This window comes from Phyllopteryx taeniolatus, chromosome 5 (assembly GCF_024500385.1).
Source record: "Phyllopteryx taeniolatus isolate TA_2022b chromosome 5, UOR_Ptae_1.2, whole genome shotgun sequence".
NCBI lineage: Eukaryota > Metazoa > Chordata > Actinopteri > Syngnathiformes > Syngnathidae > Phyllopteryx > Phyllopteryx taeniolatus.
In genome coordinates, this window is record NC_084506.1 from 23945232 (window position 1) to 23966395 (window position 21164).

At 41.8% G+C, this 21164-nt stretch overlaps 2 protein-coding genes across 2 annotated transcripts in view; both read left to right on the forward strand.

Moving 5' to 3' along the window:
* The window catches only part of borcs5 (BLOC-1 related complex subunit 5), a 28306-nt gene extending 13622 nt beyond the window's left edge, over nt 1-14684 (forward strand). The window contains exons 5-6 of the mRNA XM_061773997.1: nt 844-920; nt 14623-14684. Coding sequence (XP_061629981.1) covers nt 844-868 — 25 coding nt within the window. The 3' untranslated portion in view covers nt 869-920; nt 14623-14684. The remainder of the gene's footprint in view (nt 1-843; nt 921-14622) is intronic.
* LOC133478213 (alpha-1,3-mannosyl-glycoprotein 4-beta-N-acetylglucosaminyltransferase C-like) lies at nt 14634-17249 on the forward strand. Its single transcript, XM_061773992.1, has 3 exons — nt 14634-14768; nt 15127-15274; nt 15531-17249. The coding sequence occupies exons 1-3, from the start codon at nt 14634-14636 to the stop codon at nt 16694-16696; spliced, it is 1449 nt and encodes a 482-aa protein (XP_061629976.1). The 3' UTR covers nt 16697-17249.
* Nucleotides 17250-21164: the final 3915 nt, after the last annotated feature.

Here is a 21164-nt window from a genome sequence, read left to right on the forward strand (position 1 = left end):
ACATCACAGGGCACTGTTTAACCATGGCAAAAAAATTGGGAAATAAAGAAATGGTGTAAAACAGTGTAATGCTATGATTACACAATTCAGTATTACATAGTGCTCAGTCTTCGCACTTGTTTTCAGCCATGATCTTAAAACATGTATAATGTATTTAGAAACAAATCTATGATTTCACTTTACAGAGACTTTAAAAAGCTTCGGAGGTGACTCCACGATACACGATGAAAATGCAGATTTTCAAACAGGCAGGACTTTGTCAAGTCATGTAGTTCATGTAAATTAAGTTGCATCTTTCATAGTCTCAAGTCTATAAAATTGGCAACATAAGTCTGACTCCAGTCAAGTCTTCTGGTTGTTACCTCAAAACACAAATTGCTAATTATGCTAATTAGTGAGTTGAACGAAATACAACTCCTAAACTATGGAGTTTAGGTTTCCACTAAACCTTGCATATAAAGGAAGACGCTCTAAACGTCTGCTGTGGATCTGGATGCATAACAGGTTGTTTATTTGGACTTTTTCTGCCATTACGCATCGGTATGTTGGTGTGCAGATCCAGATAAAGGTGGGAGTTTCGCTCATGGCCTGTTCCAGTCTGCCTGCATTGAGTCCAAGAGGGGCAGCGACCCACCAGTTCCACCAGATGGAATTAGAACTTAGCAACTTAGCCAAAGCACAACTGAACAGACTTTAAATCCAGGTTAGCGTGTCCAGTTAGAGTTTTTGGTTCTGGTAATTGTCAAGTCAATTTACAGTGGTTAAGTGAGGTTAGTTTCACTCACAACTTAGCGACTTAGCAGTATCACGACTAAACAGACTGCTGCATTGCTGTTTTTTCAGGTACATTGCCCTCATTTACGACTGAAGGACCCATGCTGACCCGCAGAAACAACACTACCTACGGCACCAGCCAGCAGGTAAGACATTAAAACTATATGCTGTATGGGCAAAAGTTTGTACACACTTGTTGGGTCCAGCGTTTCAACGCTTTTGCTTATTTGGAAATTAGAAGCATTTCTGTTTTGACATCCCTGAAGATTGACAATTGTGACTTATAATAAAAATCAATACCAATCTTATGCCATTTTAATAAAAAATAAAAAAAAGTGGCAGAAATTTGACCCAACTGAATTTAACCTATGGCCTCAGGTATTTCTTTATAAAGTTGTGTAAAATCAATAGGATTCTTGATGGTCCCTCCAATATCCAAAAAATAAGAACAACAAAAAAAACACATTAACTCTTTGAAAGCAGCACCTACACGCATAACCAAACCCATATATCCCCACAAGCTCCCACCGCCAGCACAGCATAGATTGCCAGTATTTCCCAACCTTTATTGAGTCAATGCACATATTATCATTAGAACAAAAATGTCTCAAAAAGCAGACAGACTGAATTAATGATGTGTTTGTCTAAATTTACTCTCAAATTTAGTTACTCAATTTGAAATTTGGACACAAGGTTATTGTTCTCTTGCATAAATGGCAGCATGAGGATGCACAGGTTAATTGTATGTTCTGTCATCTAGCGGAAGGATTTCATTGTTCTGCCTGTCACTATATATATCGTTGGCATGTGACTAAAGATGCATTATAATAATTTTTAAATCAATTAAGTAAAATTAGATCATGTCCCGAGTCACCTATGGTGTAGTACAGTAGCCTGAGTTCGTTACCGGCAGCGTGGTTCATTCCCCACTCAGTGACAGTTTGAATGTGAGAGTGAATGGCTGTCTGTCTCTATATGTGTGCCTTGACTGGCGACCAGTCCAGGGTGCAGTCTGCCTTTTGCCCAAAGTCAGCTCGGCTACTCTCCAGGTCACCCGTGACCTTGACCAAGATAATGTGCATAGAAAATGGATGGATTTATATTTTCCAAGGGCACACACACACTAATGTGCGCAGTACAGTGGTTGGGAATCTCTGATGTAAACAACTTCTCCAAGCAATCAAGTAAGTGCTGCTTTGCAGAAGCTAACAATGTTAGCCAACACTAATCTCTGCATCCAACAAAACTCGGGGTAGCACTGCTTACCTTTTGGCTATGTCATGATAGCGGTAATTTTATTTCGACAGCGGTACCTTAACTTGCGAGTTGAATTCGTTCATAATTCATCACTTAGTGTACTCGTTTACCAAATCAATTGAAATGAACTGAAATGACTGTCACTTTTCTTTTAATTTGAATACAAGTGATTAACAAAGTACATTTTACATTTGTTCCCCTTTCATTTTATTTAATTGTTTCTCTTTTAGAAAGTCCTTTAAAATCAATAGGATTCTTGTTGGAGTTTCTAATATCTGAGCCTTTGAAATGGCTCTTTAAAATCAATAGGATTCTTCTTTTGCCACATTTCATGGCTGCAAATCAGTCAAACACGTTTCCCAGTAGACGATAGTTAGCTTCGTTTAATTGCGCCACTAAAGGCGCGGGGGTGGTGAGGAAGGCCAGCGGGCGTCCCGGCAGGCTTCATTATCCTGGCCGTGGCGGTGAAAGGCGGGAATACACGGCGCAGGCGAGATGATGAAAGAGCGGTGGAGGGATATTACCTGATCAAAAGAAGAAAGTGTTGGCAGGCGGAGCTGATGAGCTTTTGCTCATCCTCGCCTCGCAGGCTGAGTGTAGAGCCGGAAATACACCTCGGAATTCTTCCGTCAAATGGTGCATAAATTCGATATAGTAGCACTCTATTTTTAGACATTCGCTGAAGCCAAAAGGTGATTGAAATAGGAATTTTGGAGGCCTTGACATGACATAATTCCAGATCTATTGCGGTCCGGTCCGTGATTTTGCCCTTGATCTTTCTGCGGAAAAATGAACACTTTCCGGAATGTTGCCTTTGCATTTTACACAGAATCCAGTTGAAGGCGCTTAAGACTCTTTTCAGTGGGCGAAGTCAAAACAGTATCACGCATTAAAACTCTTTCACACAGCATCAGGGCTGTCTGGTATGACGTAAAGCATGTATGTCAAACTCAGGCCCAGGGGCCACATTTGGCCCACGATGTAATTATATTTGGCCCGAAAGACCATATCAAATGTGTATTAGAGCTGGCCGGCCAGTATATAGCACATGCGGCACTAATATTACAAATCCCAGAATGCTTTGCTAGTGTGTTGACAGATCAGTCTAGACCGGCGAGCGCCATTTCCCTTTCTGTTGCAGTCGTTAGCAACTATGCTAGCAGTCTCCTCGAGAAAAATGTACACTTCCCCTTCGCAAATATGGCCAAACCAAAGATGGAAAACGGTTAACTTCCAAGACAGGTGGGAGTCAGATTGTCTGTTCACGAAAGTAAAAGACAGACCTGTCTGTCATGGGCGGAGCAATGTGGCTGTAGAAAAAGAATATAACATACCGTATTTTCACGACCATAAGGCACACTTAAAAGTCTTACATTTTCTCCAAAATGGACGGGGCGCCTTATAATGCGGCGCACCTTATGTGTGCACCGAGTTCCAACATCTATAAATGTTGTTGTTTGATGAGCGCTCCGCTTGACTTTAAAAAAAAAACATTATTATTATTATTATTATTTTTTTTTTTTAGCATTTCCTGCCGACACGCTGCGGCCGAGGACTAATTCCTGTAGTCGTGCCTTACCGCTGGACGCTGCGGTGTTACAGTCCACAGTCTCCGCTTTTGCCACTTCAGCGCTCTGTTTTTTTGTTGTTGTTGCCCTCAATCTGCTCTTGGATAAAATACAGCACATTCCGTCACTGCGAATGATGCGTTCAATGAGGCTTGCTTTGCACAGTTTTCAGTTTAAAATATGGTAGTGATAGTGTTTAGGCATGTACTGTATATTGGACAGGAAGTGTGCGTGTGTGTGTGGATGCCGCCATATACGCTGCAGTATGACTTGGCATTCCACAGTCGCTGTTTTTCTTGCTGCTCTTCGATAAAATTGGTACATACAGAAAATCTGTTGCCGCCAATGATGCTTTCAGTGCACTGGGGTTTTGGCAGTTTTTAGTTTAGAAAGATGGTAAAAAATAATGTGTGTACACACTTTCTTGCAGCGCTCTGTTTTTCTTGCTGCCCCTAGCCCTCTTTAAAAAAATAAAACATTACAAAAATTGCAGTCGTTCAATGCGATGTGGTCTTTGCAGTTTTCAGTTGATAAAATAGTCGGGTTTTTTTTTTTTTTTTTATTAAAAGTGTGTGTGTGAGCATGTGCGTGTGTGAGAGAGAGGAGGATTTATCCCATCAGTCGCATGTCACGTTGTAATCTTCTTATAACGCGCAGCGGGGAGAAAAAAGCAGCAAAAAGCCTCTTGATTCGCATTTGGCAGCTCTAATCTTGTTCTCCCCCAAATCCCCTCAAAAATTATTTTTGTCAAGAATATTCAAGTGAAAATATCAACATTCCAGGCACATAATCATGCTGGTATTCAACCTATCTTTCTAAAAAAATCTATCTTTAACGCAAAGTCATACTGTAATTTTAAATGTTAAATAATATGTGGTCTTGCTGTATATTTGTAATCGCATCCTCGAGTTTTTGCTGTCATTCCTGTTTTAATCTGTGAGGATCAGCAAGATCTAAAGCTGCGGAATTATTATTTTTAATAACCTACTGAATAATCCAATTGTGCTTGTCCATGTGCATTCTCGCCAGCCCTCGCATTTTCCCCATGTTTTAGTTTGTTTCTCCATTACTGAATGCATACATAAATAGATCGATCCCCTTTGATTTTTGGGGTTATCACAAGATTTCAAGGCTTTGTGCCCCTTGATTATTTTTTTGTCTTTTTTTTTTTTTTGTGCCTATTGATTTTGATATTGGTTCTCAACTCTAGAGGGCTAGACAAGCTCACTGTTAATTTTAAAGGCTGTCTGACTCGTGATGGTGGACTTTGGTTCCTGGTCAAAAAGTTTTGAAACCTGTTTTACAGAAAGAAACCTATTTATTCTGTCCCATCACACATGGCAAGGTGCAATTTCAACAGATAGCTAAAGTTAATGATAAAGTGAATCATTGGATGTGAGATTAAAGCTATTATCCATCTATTTCCACCCAAGCCACTACAAGAGTAGATGACAGAATGCTGATTAAGCTTATCAACCTCTGACACATCTTGCTGTATTTGTCAATATTTATTTTGTTATACAGTCAGTATTTTGTGACTATCATATAGATTCCCGCGCTGGATCACTTGGTGGTGCTCTAAAATGACGTAACGGAAATGTCATATTTTGCCTATGAACGGGCAGGCCCATATATGGACAGCGCGCAGGTCGACTGAACCTTAAAGAAAGGAGAAAGCATGCCGTGTTGGAAGGAGGAGGCCGGACAAGCATTTAGCCTACGTCATTTCGAAGCGATCAAGGTTTTGTTTTAATGCTGAATTCCAGCTTTAGGGGGTGCCAGATATCGCGGATTAAAGCTTTAAATTGAGGTTTTACTGTTTTGTCTTCAGAATACACTTATACTTATTGTAGATTTTCTAAAATTGGAAATATACATAAAATAGATGGAAAGACCATATGCAACTTGCGTATGATCTGTTATGTTTACGTTGGCATTACTTGGCTAACACACTTAGCTAACACTAAAGAGGTCAAGCTCGGGAGAAGATGTTAGACTGGAAATTGAAAGATTATTAGATCGACTTGTTTGTTTTTTCTGTGTAACGCTAATCAGTTAATATGAGCCATGATATCAATTTCCCAAACTCCTTAGATATGCTAAGAGGAGGGCTAAAACGTTGACTGGTATACAGAAAGTTTAGATGCAGTGGCAAAGACACGACACAATGACAAAGTGGCCATCTTAAACCAACTATGATCCCAAAACAATTCAAAAACACCTCACTACCTAGCTGTACCTAGATGAGCAAGAAATAAAACCCAGAATGTTTGATTGAATGACATCGTTGACAGCTTGGCCTAATTAACTTTGCCTAACACTAAACTCAAGTCTAGGTAGCGGTTAGCATGGTGGGAGTCAGCCGCCATTTCTGTGTATATGCAGTACGATTAATATAATACCATAGCAGCAATCGACCGATCTCCAACATAAAATATATATTTTCTCAATCTGTGTTACTTCTGAGTAATGAACTAAAATTTAAACATTGAAAATCGAGATATGTACTGTATGTAACATACATTTGCTAACGTTGCTAAGTGTTAAGGCTATCTGGTCGTCATGAGATCAGCTCTGCTGATTCGTGGAAGCCACAATCTCTGTCTTTTCCTTTACAAACGTGCAGTCTTCTTGCTCTGATTCCGGTGAATTGTTGCTGGTAAACGGTGAAATGAGTGTCACTCCCGTCTGTGTTGTTGCAGCCAAACATCGTACAGTAATTCAGCATTTTTTGGCATTGGCTATCAAATGTATTTATTCAAACACCCAGTAAACATCGTAACAAAACAATGCGTCGACCAGTATGGCGGCGGCGTCCAGAGGTGCAGACATCACGGGAAAACTATTCCACTAGATAGCAATGCTACTGGCATGTGTTGGAAAATGCTTTCTTGCTAACACTTCATGTTTGCACATCATGTGACCAAGCCCTACCAATAGAATAATTATCAGCATTAAATTCAGGGAATCACTGCATTTCAGTGATACAAAAACTCAGCAATATTGTATAAATAAAACTTATGCCATGACACTTTGATTTCTATTATTTTTACCTCCTGACCCAAGTAGTGAGCGTTCAGTTGTTCTTCTCAAGGACCCTATTGATTTTCAAACCATCTCCAAAGATGCTTAAGGTCGCTGAGATGTTGTCAAGCAGGAGGTGTCATCCCTGAATGTGAGCAACATGGAGAGTATATCTTCTATTACCGGGCTTGTCGCCATGGAGACCAGCATGTTCCCTTGCATCATCTTCTCACTTTTCACGGTGCAAAGCTCCCAAAGTAGCAATCATACTTTATTTTACTTGATATTTTTTACTGCTGTCTGCTTCTCCCCTACCTATAATGTTTCCGGTATTTCCCTCTTGTACCCCCACTTCCTTCCATTACCGTACATTGTCATATGTCCTCAATGACAAACAGCCGAGTATCACTTTGACATCAAACCACCTCGCCTATATTCATGGATGATTGGCACGTTCCTGGTAATGTCATATCCCGCAGCTGTGATGGACCAGAAAGCAGCTCTCATAAAATAAAATACCTTTATTGTCGTCTCCCTGTCAGACAAAGAAGCTCCTCCTCCATCTCCTTGTGAATTATTCATGAGACACAGCAGTCTTCCATGAGTGGACGCGCGCAACACATGCAGAATTACGCACAAAAAAAGTACACTCGGCTGGAAAACATTTTACATTTTGGTGCCAGTCTGGATGAAGGTGGAGATCGGGGCATTCATTTTTTTTTGTTTCTTACCTCCGTAAAAAGGGAGCAATTATGTTTCTGATTGCTGTTAGTAGTTAGTTTGTTAGTCTAGGAATTAGGCTGGACTAAAGAAGACATTTTTACATTTTGGTACAGATCCAAATAAAGGTGCAGCTTTTTTTTTTTTTTTTGTCACCTCAGTATATTGAGCAATCATGTTTTGATTGCAGTTAGTGGGTTGGTTGATTGGTTAGTTGGTTCATTGTTAGGTAGATTGGCTGATAGATTAGTTAGTAACAGAATTACGCCAAAATTAAGAGATCAATAAAAAAGCTGTCAGTTAGATTATTAGATAATTATGTTAATATAAAACCGGACCAAAAAGAAGCTACGCCTACGACTGTGGTGATAGCAATTATAGTGCAGATTTGAGCATTTATTTTTGGTTCTTTCCTCAGTAACGTGATCAATTATCTTTTAATTGTTGCTCTTTACTTACTTATTTTATTAATTAAGTACTTGCTTACTAACAGTAAAACAATTATGCCAAAATTACACCCAATGATTACATCAATTGCATTTTTGGCCAGGGTGTAGAAGAAGCGGTTATATTTTCATATAGATCCAATGACGACAGAGGCATTTATTTTCACTGTTTGGCCATCACAGTCCAAGTCTTGCGTGGGGTAGCATCCATTTTTAAAGAGACATACTCCCTCATGCATCAGCGGGATGAGAGTAATTGCTGGAAACAGCGAAACTAACTGCATGCTTCCCCTTCCTCCTCCTTCCCCTCCAACACCTTTTGATGAATAAGTAAACACATACAAGCCGGCAGTTGCTTTAAAAGTCTCTGAGTGGGAGGACCGACGACCGGCTGTTTACTCGCTGATGATTGCGCACGCACACACACACACACGCACACACACACACGTTGCTTAGAGAGACTGCGTCAGCGTTCGCACATTTTTGCATTTCAAAGCAGCACATACTGATGCAGATTGTGGCCAAAAAGTGATTTGACGTAGCAGATTACTTGATAAAATTGCATATTAGAGTAGGGGTAGGAAAGGTATGGCCCGCTCTATTCTTTATTTTGGCCCACATTTACATTATCAAGAGTGCTGTAATATTTGTTTTTCAAAAATCTGTAAATTTTAATGTATTTAATTATGTTTTCTGTTTTATGTATTTAATATGTAATTAATAAGTTAATTTGATTCATTGTTAATGACAATAAATATTGATAAAATAATCTATTATATATATTCTGTAGATTAAAAAAAAATATTTTATTAAATAATTAATTTTTAATAAATTATAATGAATGCATTTATAATTAATTATTTTAGAATTAATACAAACAATTTCAATTGGTCAGTTGTTTTTTCTTAACAAAAATTTTAGTATAGTAAATGAAGAATTTAAATGTTTGTGTAATTCAACAATTGGTTAATCTATTATAAATAATATAATTTTAAAATGAGAATGCATTCAAATACAATGAACTATTTAGCATAATTTAAATTAAGTATAATTTTTTTATAAATAACTCAATTAAAAATGTCATTTTACAATTACTGAAATAAATTATTTTACGTAGACATTTAATTTTTTTTCAAAAATCACATCTGTCCCTTGAGCACCCTTGGATTAGACTCTCACTGGTCACTTCATTAGGTACACCTGCGAGAACAATCTGCCAGAAACAGTTCAAACAGAACATAACACAATTTCTACCAAATTTAACGCATTTATACTAGACAGTGGATCACGCTAAATTGTGAAACATTACAGTTTTTGTCATTGTTGGTGGGAAGAGCATGGCAGCAAAATTTGATGCCTCACTATTGGTTCAGTGAAGCACTTCAAAATTTGGTGAAAATTCGGCTCTTGAAGCCAGTTTTATTAAGCAACATGAAATTTGGTAGACATGTCCATCATGAGTAGACCCACAAAAAAGTATCAAGAAGCCATGCCTGAAAAGACAGGAAGTTTGCCATTTTGGTTTGCAATGGACAATTTTGCATATTTTTGCTATTGGTTCAATCGTGCCCCCTGGAATTTTACTTAAAATGTAGTAATTGAAGACAATTTTACTGACAACATGAAATTTGGTAGGCATGACTATCATGAGTGGACCCACAAAATAGTCTTAAGAATCCATGGCCTAAGAGACGCAGGAAGTCTGCTATTTTGGTTTGGCCATTTTCAAGGCACTTGAAAAGACCAATTTGTCCTTGTGCTTTCGTCCAATTGCTACAATATTTAAAGCTCTTATACTAGACAGATGGGTGACGCTGCATTAAGAAAATGATATTGTCATTGCCTGTGGGCAGAGTTTGATGTATCGCCAGGAACCGGGAAACTAATAACTTAGCGAGGCCAAATATTTTGTGTGTGATGGTCACGCCCTGAGGACTACACTTTTTGTAGTGGCACAAACAGTTTTATTTAAGCAGTGAGTCATGTGGCATTGAAAACAAGTTCCACATTTTATTGCAATGCATCCCCAATACATTCATGTCTCCAATCTCCAAAGTATATTCTGTCAAATGGCTGTCTATTGTCGTACTAGAGCGGTTCCAACTACCGGAGACAAATTCCTTGTGTGTTTTTTGACATACTTGGCAAATAAAGACGATTCTGATTTGTGGCAGGAACAGCATTGTACATTGTACTCGATATTCACAATAGCAGATGTTCACTGTAGCGTATATACAATGCACAACGCCTGTGACGAGATGCTCGCAAAAGCAGCCAAAGGCCATCAGAGCGAGGACGCTGCATTTTAAAAAGCAGCTTCGCCGCATTGAACGGGAAAATGGGTCATGTTTGCTTCCTCACACGTTTGTGAAACCTACTCGCATGGAAGCGTGAATGTGAATGTTCGGTTCTGACACCGTTGTTGGCTCACGTGTATCTCACGCTTCTCGTTTTTTAACATTGTTAACTGTCATCCAGTCATCCATTTTCTGTAGCACTTTTCCTCATTAGGGTCACTGGTGAACTGGAGCCTATCCCAGCTGACTTTTGGCAAGAGGCGGGTACACCTCGGACCGGTCTGTAACCAATCGCAGGGCACATATAAACAAATAGACATCTCACTTGCATTCATACACACCGACAATTTAGACTCTCCATTCACACCCATGGACAATTTACACTCTAAATTGTCCATAGGTGTGAATGTGAGTGTGAATGCTTGTTTGTCTCTAAGTGCCTTGACATTGGGTATCTAGTTGTGATATTATTATTATTATGTGGTCTGACATTGGAAGGCGACGAATTCTTATGTGCAATGACATTCATCAGCACGTAGCATATTGTTCATCTAAATGTGCCCTAACATTGACTGGCAACCAGTCCTTTGTCAGTGCTTGGCCTCAGACTCGCCCTCTAAAATCTGATTCGTATTGACAGTAACGAATAACTTCCAAATCGGAATCAAATCATTACTCTCTGTGCTATTTCCAAATAATAGTCCAACAAATAAAAAAATCCAATTTATTTGAAAACCATCTATTGAATTGGAGAGAGAGTATGCTGGCACTTCTCCCTCCATAAATGTTTTTCTTTTGAGTTGAAAATGGTTTACTTTAACCAGGATCCCTCGCTGTACCTTGGCCAAAGGTAGACAGCAGTTGGTTTTGGTTGGTACATAAAAATAACAGACTTAACACAAAATCCGAATTGGGTATCATACCCTGCAGTGTGAACGTAGCCTAAATGTAGGCAGACATTGATTGGCAACCAGTCCATTGTATGTCTATATATGCTCTGACCCTGTCTGGCAAGCAGTCCAGGGGATACCCTGCCTCCATGTAAATGTTCTGAACTCCTGTTTTCACCTCCATGCCATATTGATCAGAGTAACCCTGCTGGGTGGACTCAATGCGGTGCAGAGTGTTTAACGTGGAGCGGTCGAGGCTGCTGTAGCTGACGCTAATGAGGATAGACGCTCCTCGGCAGTGGTTGCTCTGACCCACATTATTTAGTCCTCTGCCCCGAGGCCTGCTGAATAACGGCCAACCAGGATGTTTCATTTGAATAACAAGAGTCTCTCAGGGTTCCTTTAGATTCTGACATGTGATTGCACCATGATGTTGTGTTGGTCCATGTTTAGGTTCCGGCGACTTACTGTATTAGTTTGCCAAGTCGGCCGCTCCACATTGATGTGTGTGTCCATGTTGACTGTATGTTACAGGGAGCTCCATGACTTATTTGTTCGTCTGAGTCTGCCTCCAGTCTTAGATTATATCGTGACAGTGTCGTTAACAATAATCATTCACCTGTAGACTATGATCGCTCCACAAAGTCATGTGCGTCCATCTTTTGTTTCAGCAACTTATTTCCACCCAGCATGCCTCCGATCTTACATTTTGCGAAGTGTGTGATCGCACAGGGAGCATCTTTAGTAATTATTAGAATTCCAGTCGACTGGCGGGGTTGCTCCGCAATGTTTACGTTCTGGGGAACTTTATTGTTCCTATTTGGTCTGCCTCAGATCTTGCGTTTTGTGGAGACAGTGTCTTTAGCGACACTTAGCATTCCAGTAGATTGACGGGCCCCGTCCACAGTGTTGTGTGCGTCCATGTTGTAGCAGAGGCTCAACACGTTATTGATGCGTTCTCGCAGTGAGCCGACAGCCCGCAAAGTCAAAGCAAAGCCAAAGCATCAATCACCTCACATGAGTTGCGTTTACAGCAAGTGTGTCATCCATCTTGATGAGTCTGTGCTGAGAGTGCAGGGGTCCTCCACGTGTCGCTCTCCACGCAAACCGGGATTAAACGTCTCTATGAAGGGCACCTTGACGCTGGCTCCCTTTTCCACCATTAAACACAAAAAAGATGATTGGCGTTCAGACCCGCCCGCCATTGTCATCAATAAGTAGGAGAAGATGGTGATCGGATGGAGGCGGAAGCAAAGATATAAAACAAACAAGATGGCAGAGATATCATAAAGTCGAGTCAACACAAGCGGCTTTATTCATTCATGGACGTGACTTAATTTCCATATAAATGTATTGTGAGCGACCACAGAATCGTGCGTGGTTTGCGTTCAGTCAGAGGAGATAAACAACAAGGGGAAAAAAACATTTCTCAACTGCACATGAACGTTATATTAGTTTAAAATGTTCTATTCCTGTTAGTTTTCTTCTGAAAGTTCTTTACAAAGGTGACACAAAATGATTCATCCTGATTTCCTTTTGAGTTGCAATTGCTCCAATTAGCATAAGTAACCACCCTCAAAGTGGACCTGCCAATCATCACTTCAGATACAGTATCTCATTGCGGGATGCTGTGTCAACCTGGCAATTTTTCCACCTTTTTCCATGTAGATTGCGGAGGAAAAAAAACATCACTCTTAACACACCCCACACCACAGAAGAATATACTAAACACAGGATAATAAGGCCTTTACTTACTTTGAGTGGGGGGTGAATGCTCAAGTTTGGCCCTATTAGCGGTATGTTTGTTTTACGATTGTTTGTGTCGATTGTTTTTCCATGATTATTAGGAGGGTAAAATCCTTCTTAACACACCCCACTCTACAGGATAATCACTCAGGATCGTCCTTCAGAGACATCCAATAAATGCGCTTTTGCTGACTTAGATCAGAAGTGGGAGGGAACGAGGCCCAAATTTGGCCCAATAATACTACACCTTTTAATATTGACGTTTGACATTTACAAATGTCGGCACGACTGGTTTTTGGGCAGACCAGGAAGGAAAAATCCCTCTTGACAGGCCCCCACACCAAAGGATAATTGCTCAGGATCATCTTCCAGAGATATCCAATCATCACACTTTAGCTGACTATGATCAGAAGTGGCAGGGAATCAGGCCCAAATTTGGCTCGATTACGACTATGTCTGAGCGTCAGCCTCACAGTTCTGAGGTGCGGGGTTCAATCCCTGGCCCCGCCTGTGTGGAGTTTGCATGTTCTCCCCGTGCCTGCGTGGGTTTTCTCCGGGCACTCCAGTTTCCTCCCACATCTCAAAAAACATGCATGAATTGGAGACTCTAAATTGCCCGTAGGTGTGACTGTGAGTGCGGATGTTTGTTTGTTTGTATGTGCCCTGCGATTGGCTGGCAACCAGTTCAGGGTGTACCCCGCCTCCTGCCCGGTGATAGCTGGGATAGGCTCCAGCACGTCCGCGACCCTAGTTAGGAGAAGCGGCTCAGAAAATGGATGGATGGATGGATGGATGGATGGATGGATGGATGGATGGATGGATGGATGGATGGATGGATAGTCAGCCCGGACCGTTTTCCGGTAGATTTGGAGGAAAAATCCCTCTTAACACACTCCACACCAATTAGATAGGCCTGATTGGTCAGGATAATTTTTAGAGACATCCAACAGTCGGGCTTTGATGCTCAAATTTGGCATGATTTTATGTGTGTGAACACCGCTTTAAATAGTGATAAGATTTAACAGTTGCAATTGTTGGCCCTGACTGTTTTCCAGGCAGATTAATGATGAAAAATTGTGCTGACTTTTAATTTTGACTTTTGAGATCTGATTAATGTCATTTAAAAGACTTGCTTTCTTTACTATGGTTGAAAACAGAATCGGGAAAGGATAATTAGTCCAGAGACAGATTTGTCTTTTAACGATGACACGCTGAAATCTCATATACTGTACTTAGATTCAGGCTGAAACTGCGTCCACCATGACAAGGTTGATGCAATAAATGCATTCAAATAACAAATATTGAAGCCAAAATGTATTTACGATTACAATTATAGAGTAAATATGTTATGCAATTGAACAGTATGCAGAATTATCTTTGAGTGTGGTCTTCAACCTGCTCCATGTGTAAGGTGCCCTGACACAACCTTTATTGTGATTTGGCGCGACATAATTGAAACTGAGTTGAATTAAATATTTGTATCTGATTACATAAATACAGCAGTAACTGTCCTGTGGTAATGTTCTTGAGATATTTTTTTAAATATGGTAATTCAGACAAATTGTTCTGGAAGTGACTTTCTCTTGGTTGACAGCTCTGCAGTCATAGCCAAAAATGCAATTTCACTAATAATTTCGGAATGTGTTTTGGTTTTCGGCCTTGGTTTCCTCGTTTTCGGTTTTGGCCAAGAACTTTCATTTTGGTGGATCACCTGTGTGGTTTGGCACAGTACCCTTTTGAAAGGTAAATCCCATTTCCACTGTGACACAAATGCATCGTAACGTAGAGGCGGCCATCGCCCAATCAACAGAAAGCAGAGTGCTTAGCTCCGCCCCACACAAGAAAACTGATGATGAGCATGAATGACTAACTTGGAATTCCTTGTCATGATTCCCGGTAGTGCGAGGCGGCATGCTGAGGTTGATGTGGAAGTCTGCAGACAAGATGAGGTGTCTGAGGAAGAGATCCATGCTGCCTCTGCTGGGCTTCCTGGTTGCCTTCCTGCTGCTCTTCAACCTCTACTTAGACATGGATAGATACGTGCTGGTGAGTCTTATAAGTGCCAGGCAGTGTCCTCTGCTCACTATTCCGCCTTTACTCACTATTCCACCAGTGGACTATCCAAAGGGAAAATAAACTTTCGGGGTGTAGGGATGGCTAGCTAGCTAATTGCATATTGCGATTGCGCTGGATAACTGCTGATGCAAACGAAGGCGCAAAAGTTCTTATGTCGTGGGAGAGGGCCGACTCATGCCGGACTCCAAAGTGCGTCACTGGGCCCTGTTTTAGCCATCCCCATAAAATCATAAAAATCATGTTTTTATTTTTTCATTATTATTAATGAAATGTTTTTAACCAAGATAGTGTGATTATTATTTTTAGTTTTTTTTTTTTCCCCCAACAGGATGCAGAAAAGCACCAGCTGGGTGAGACGTTGATGCATCCCGCCAACTCTGAGCAATATATCCACACCTTCAGAAACCTGTCCAACTTCTCGGGGATCATCAATGTGACGTACCGCTACCTGGCGGGATTCCCTCTGGCGCGGAAAAGTGGGTCTTTCTTGCTGTGATGATGTTGCTTGGATATTTGATGTGTTGTGTGATTTGTCATCATCAGAGTACCTGACCATCGGCTACAGTGCATTTGTTTGGTGCACGCCAGGGTTTGAATCTTTATATTTGCAGCAAATGTAAAAGTAACACAAATTGTACCATGTAGGCCCAGATTTAGCTTTCTGTCCTCAGAAATCTTCACTGTGAAACGGTCGAAATATGATCAACATACGTTGTTCCCTTTTGTCGCCAGAGTACCTGACCATCGGGCTGTCGTCTGTGAAGAGGAAACGAGGGAACTACCTCTTGGAGACCATCAAGTCCATCTTCGACCAGTCCAGCTACGAGGAGCTGAAGGAGATCGTGGTGGTGGTCCACCTGGCCGACTTCGACTCGCTGTGGTGCGAGAACCTGCTGCAGGAAATGAGCCGCAAGTTCTCGCACCACATCATCGCCGGTCGCCTACTGGTGATCCAGGCTCCCGAGGAGTACTACCCGTCCCTGGACGGCCTGAAGAGGAACTACAACGACCCAGAGGACCGGGTGCGCTTCCGCTCCAAGCAGAACGTGGACTACGCTTTCCTGCTCAACTTCTGTACCAACCTCTCAGACTTCTACATGATGCTGGAGGACGACGTGCGTTGCTCTCGTAACTTCCTGACGGCGCTGAAGAAGGTGATCGCCTCCCGGCAGGGCTCCTACTGGGTGATGTTGGAGTTCTCCAAGCTGGGCTACATCGGGAAGCTCTACCACGCGCGGGACTTGCCGCGCCTGGCGCACTTCCTGCTCATGTTCTACCAGGAGATGCCGTGCGACTGGCTGCTTATCCATTTCCGCGGCCTGTTGGCCCAGAAGGACGTGATTCGCTTCAAGCCGTCGCTCTTCCAGCATATGGGCTACTACTCGTCCTACAAGGGTGCCGAGAACAAGCTGAAGGATGACGACTTCGAGGAGGACGCGGTAGACATTCCCGATAACCCGCCGGCCCGACTCTTCACCAACATCGCCGTCTTCGAGAGCTACGCCGCCGCCAAGGCCTACAGCGCCGTGGACGAGTACTTCTGGGGCAAGCCGCCGTCGACCGGGGACTTCTTCGTGGTGGTCTTCAACAAGTCTGCCAAGATCAGCAGGATCAAGATCGCCACTGGTTCCGAAGACAGACAGAATGACATCCTCCGTCATGGTGCCGTGGAAGTGGGTCAGAGACGCACGGAGGGCAAGCAGGATGGCCAGTGCGCCTCCTACATCACTCTGGGGGAGTTCAGAGGCGGCAGGGTCGAGGTCCAGGACGTGGACCGCAAAATCGGCTTCGATGTGGACTGTGTGCGCATTGTGGTGACAGCTGGCCAGAAGGAGTGGCTCATCATCAGAACCATCAGCCTATGGACCGCACAGCCGAGCAGCCCATTGATTAAGTGACCATCAGGGATAACAACAAGTAGAGTCGGGGGACAAAAAAAAAAGTATATTTTCTTGTGTGTTTTTCAATCCCCCCCAACCCCCACTAGTGTCAAATACTATTCCGAATCCACCCTTTATATTTAATTTTCCTAATATAAAAACAGAAATGTGTTCATATGTGTCTGCTGTCTTAGTTTTTTGAAGTTTGGAAATTTAAGTGCTTCTAAAGCAGGTTACCCACACCGATTATCGGGCCTAATGTTTGCCTTTTTTCACCCCTTCATATCAAAGTCAGCAAAGGGACATTTTTTGGATGTCTCTAAAGATTATCCTGCGGTGTGAAGTATGTTGAGAGATTTTTTTCATTAGCGATCGATTGTGAATGTTAAAAGTTTATTTACAAATCCTTGTGTGTATGGTCAACACTGAGTTGGGCCGAGCCACGGACTCTGTAATTGTGATGCAGAACTGAATAACAGCCAATGAGGAAGCTTGCTGATGCTGGCATAGTTGCTCTACACGAGTCAACTTGTTGTGTTGTTGTTGTTTTTATAAAATACCACTAGTCATGCCAGGTTTTTCATCTTTTCAAGCAAACACCTTATCAGCCGTCTCTGAGTATTATCCTGTGGTGTGGGGTGTGTTAAAAGTGATTTTTCTTCCTCCCTGATCTGCTTGGAAAACGGTCGGGCCAACAATTGTTAATGTTCAACCTGTTCAATATTTAGGATAGTTTGATAGTGTTTGTCTTACTTCACTACAATATGAAAGGAGACCAGATTTTTAGCATTTTCCATCTGTCGATGCCTTGTGGTACCATTCTGCCATGAACATGGTTTAGGTGTGTGTAATATCCTGTGTTGGCCATCTGCAGTACACAGCACGCAAGAATAGCAGTAGGAACGCACATGACCATTTTTCTTTCACCCTATGGTGTTTTTAACTTGAAAAAAAATGTTGTGTTAAAAATCGTTATGTCTTCTTCCCTTTCCTGGCTTTTCACTACTCAAGTTCGCAATTTTGTATGAGCTTTCTCCAAATGTTCCTGTTAAAGGTGCTCTTTTCATCCACTTCTTTCTCTTTTGGATCTGATTGAATACAGTCATTCCATCTGGTTGTTGGTTTTCCTTGTTTTTTGAATCCCCTGTAATTCCATCTGCATCACTTTTCTTCCAACATGCTATCCTTCAGTTCTTCTCATCAGATGTCCAAAACACCAGTTTTGCTTCTTGTACTTTCTGCACCGACCCACTGGTGTATTCATTTCTTATTCTGTTAATTTTTTTTCTATTCACTCCTGACATCCATCTCAACATCAAAAATCGGTCTACCAGGCTTTGATATCATTTCCCCCCACATATTGCCGTTGTTGAATCACTTCTAAAGAAATAAACAAACAACATTTAAATATAAATTCAATATTTTTAGAACATGACAGCATTTTAGTCGTACAGGATTTTACTGCAGTAACAATGTGGCCATAAACGTCTCGGTCGCAAGAGAATTTCACGTTCAGGCAGGTGAATTGTGGTTGTTGTTGTTTTTAACTTTGCTGCTACCTGCTGGCCATCTTGAGTCATTACCGCACACGTCTTTGGATTCAAAGTAATGCACGGGCAGTGAGCCGGTTTATTTTATAGAGGCAATTTAGCTTAGGTCTGATTTATTTAACCTTCAAAATATCAAAGACGACAACTAGACGTCGATTAATATATCGTATGTTTCCTTTTGAAGGCAAACTATATTAGTGCTCCATTTTACACAAAAGCGTAGTCCTTTAGTTTATGATCTTCAATAGGAAATCCGCCTCTGTTGGACCGTCTCCTGATTGGATGAAGCAACAGATCGCCCAATCACGTATACATCCACAAACCGAACATGCGCACAACTTGAAAGTAAAATTGAGTTAAATACACAGGTAAGAGTAATTCCAATTCAACATTACAGTAGCTACTAGCTTTTTTTAAATGACTCATTCTTGAAAATGACGATATGAGTGAACATTTATCATATTATTTCCATTCGGTTGACATTTGAAGTTCATCTTCCCGCACAAATTTGAGGCGTTCGCAAGTTTTGCTAAATTTTGTCCCTGTTGGCTAACTAACTCCTGTTTAGCTTGATTTAGTGTTTAAAAAATGAGACATTTTGCAATAATTGACCTAAATGTTGTGCGGAAATATTTACTAATGTGCTTGAGGTGCAGATTTACCATTAATCTATGCTATTTGCATTTAATGTAAAAATTATTTTAAAAGATTATTATTATTTGAAAAGTCTTAAATTATCTTGAGTTTTTCCCCTGAAATAATAAAATAATTATGAAGTTTTTTTTTTTTTTTTTAAATCTCCCCGCCTTTCCTAATTTACAATACATGACAACAACAACGCATAGTCCTTCGGTGCACATGTTGAGTGACCGTGAACCTCAGGGATGGATCATTCACTGAATGAGGAAGCACTTGAATGATTCGGTGAACGAATCTTTTTCATGAACCGATTCACATGATTCAGTACACTCAAAGGAACTGCCGTGCCCATTGCTAGTGCCCTGCCGTTGGCTAGCAACCAGTTTGGGGTGTACCCCGCCTCTCGCCCAAGAGTCAGCTGGGATAGACATGCCCGCGACGCTGTACGAAAAATTTGATGGTATGGTATTTATTGAGTAATGCAGCCCTATGGGGGGCACAAGCCAGTGCAAACTGTAGGCCGGTCCCAAGCCCGGATAAATGCAGAGGGTTGCGTCCGGCTTAAAACTTTGCCAAACAAAGCGTTCATCCAAAGAATTCCATACCGGATCGGTCGTGGCCCGAGTTAACATCGTCCGCCACCGGCACCATCAACCTGCAGGCCGCCGGTGGAAATTCAGCTACTGTGGGTCGAAGAAGAAGAGGTGGAAAGCGGGTTCTTCAGCAGAAAGAGAAGAGGAAAGCACAGAGCCTAGAACAATGTGGGGACTTTTAATGTTGGGACTATGACGGGAAAATCTCGGGAGTTGGTTGACATGATGATTAGGAGAAAGGTTGATATATTGTGTGTCCAGGAGACCAGGTGGAAAGGCAGTAAGGCTAGAAGTTTAGGGGCAGGATTTAAATTATTTTACCATGGTGTAGATGGGAAGAGAAATGGAGTTGTGGTTATTTTAAAGGAAGAGTTAGCTAAGAATGTCTTGGAGGTGAAAAGAGTATCCGATTGAGTGATGAGGATGAAACTTGAGATTTAGGGTGTTCTGTATAATGTGATTAGTGGGGATGCCCAACAGGTAGGCTGTGACCTGGAGGTGAAAGAGAAATTCTGGAAAGCGCTAGACGAAGTAGTTCTGAGCATCCCAGACAGCGAGAGAGTCGTGATTGGTGCAGATTGTAATGGACATGTTGGTGATGGAAACAGGGGTGATGAAGAAGTGATGGGTAAGTATGGCATCCAGGAAAGGAACTTGGAGGGACAGATGGTGGTAGACTTTGAAAAAAAGGATGCAAATGGCTATAGTGAACACTTTTTTCCAGAAGAGGCAGGAACATAGCGTGACCTACAAGAGCGGCGGTAGAAGCGCGGAGGTGGATTACATCTTGTGCAGACGATGTAATCTGAAGGAGGTTACCGACTGTAAGGTATTGGTACGGGAGAGTGTGGCTAGACAGCATAGGATGGTGGTGTGGAAGATGACTCTGGTGGTGGGGAGGAAGATTAGGAAGACAAAGGCAGAGCAGAGAACCATGTGGTGGAAGCTGAGACAGGACGAGTGTTGTGCAGCTTTTCGGGAAGAGGTGAGACAGGCTCTCGGTGGACGGGAGGAGCTTCCAGAAGACTGGACCGCTGCAGCCAAGGTGATCAGAAAGGCAGGTAGGAGAGTACTTGGTGTATCTTCTGGCAAGAAAGGAGAAAAGGAGACTTGGTGGTGGAACCTCACAGTACAGGAAATCATACAAGGAAAAGGGTTAGCTAAGAAGAAGTGGGACACTAAGAGGACCGAGGAGAGGCGAAAGAAATACATGGAGATGCGATTTAGGGCAAAGGTAGAGGTGGCAAAGGCCAAACAAGAGGCAAATGATGACATGTATGCCAGGTTGGACACTAAAGAAGGAAAAAAGGATCTATACAGGTTGGCCAGACAGAGGGATAGAGATGGGAAGGATGTGCAGCAGGTTAGGGTGATTAAGGATAGAGATGGAAATATTTTGACTGGTGCCAGTAGTGTGCTAGATAGATGGAAAGAATACTTCGAGGAGTTGATGAATGAGGAAAATGAGAGAGAAGGGAGAGTAGAAGAGGCAAGTGTGGTGGACCAGGAAGTGGTCCACCACAGTGATTAGTAAGGGGGAAGTTAGAAAGGCATTAAAGAGGATGAAAAATGGAAAGGCAGTTGGTCCTGATGACATTCCTGTGGAAGTATGGAAGCATCTAGGAGAGGTGGCTGTGGAGTTTTTGACTAGCTTGTTCAATAGAATTCTAGTGTGTGAGAAGATGCCTGAGGAATGGAGGAAAA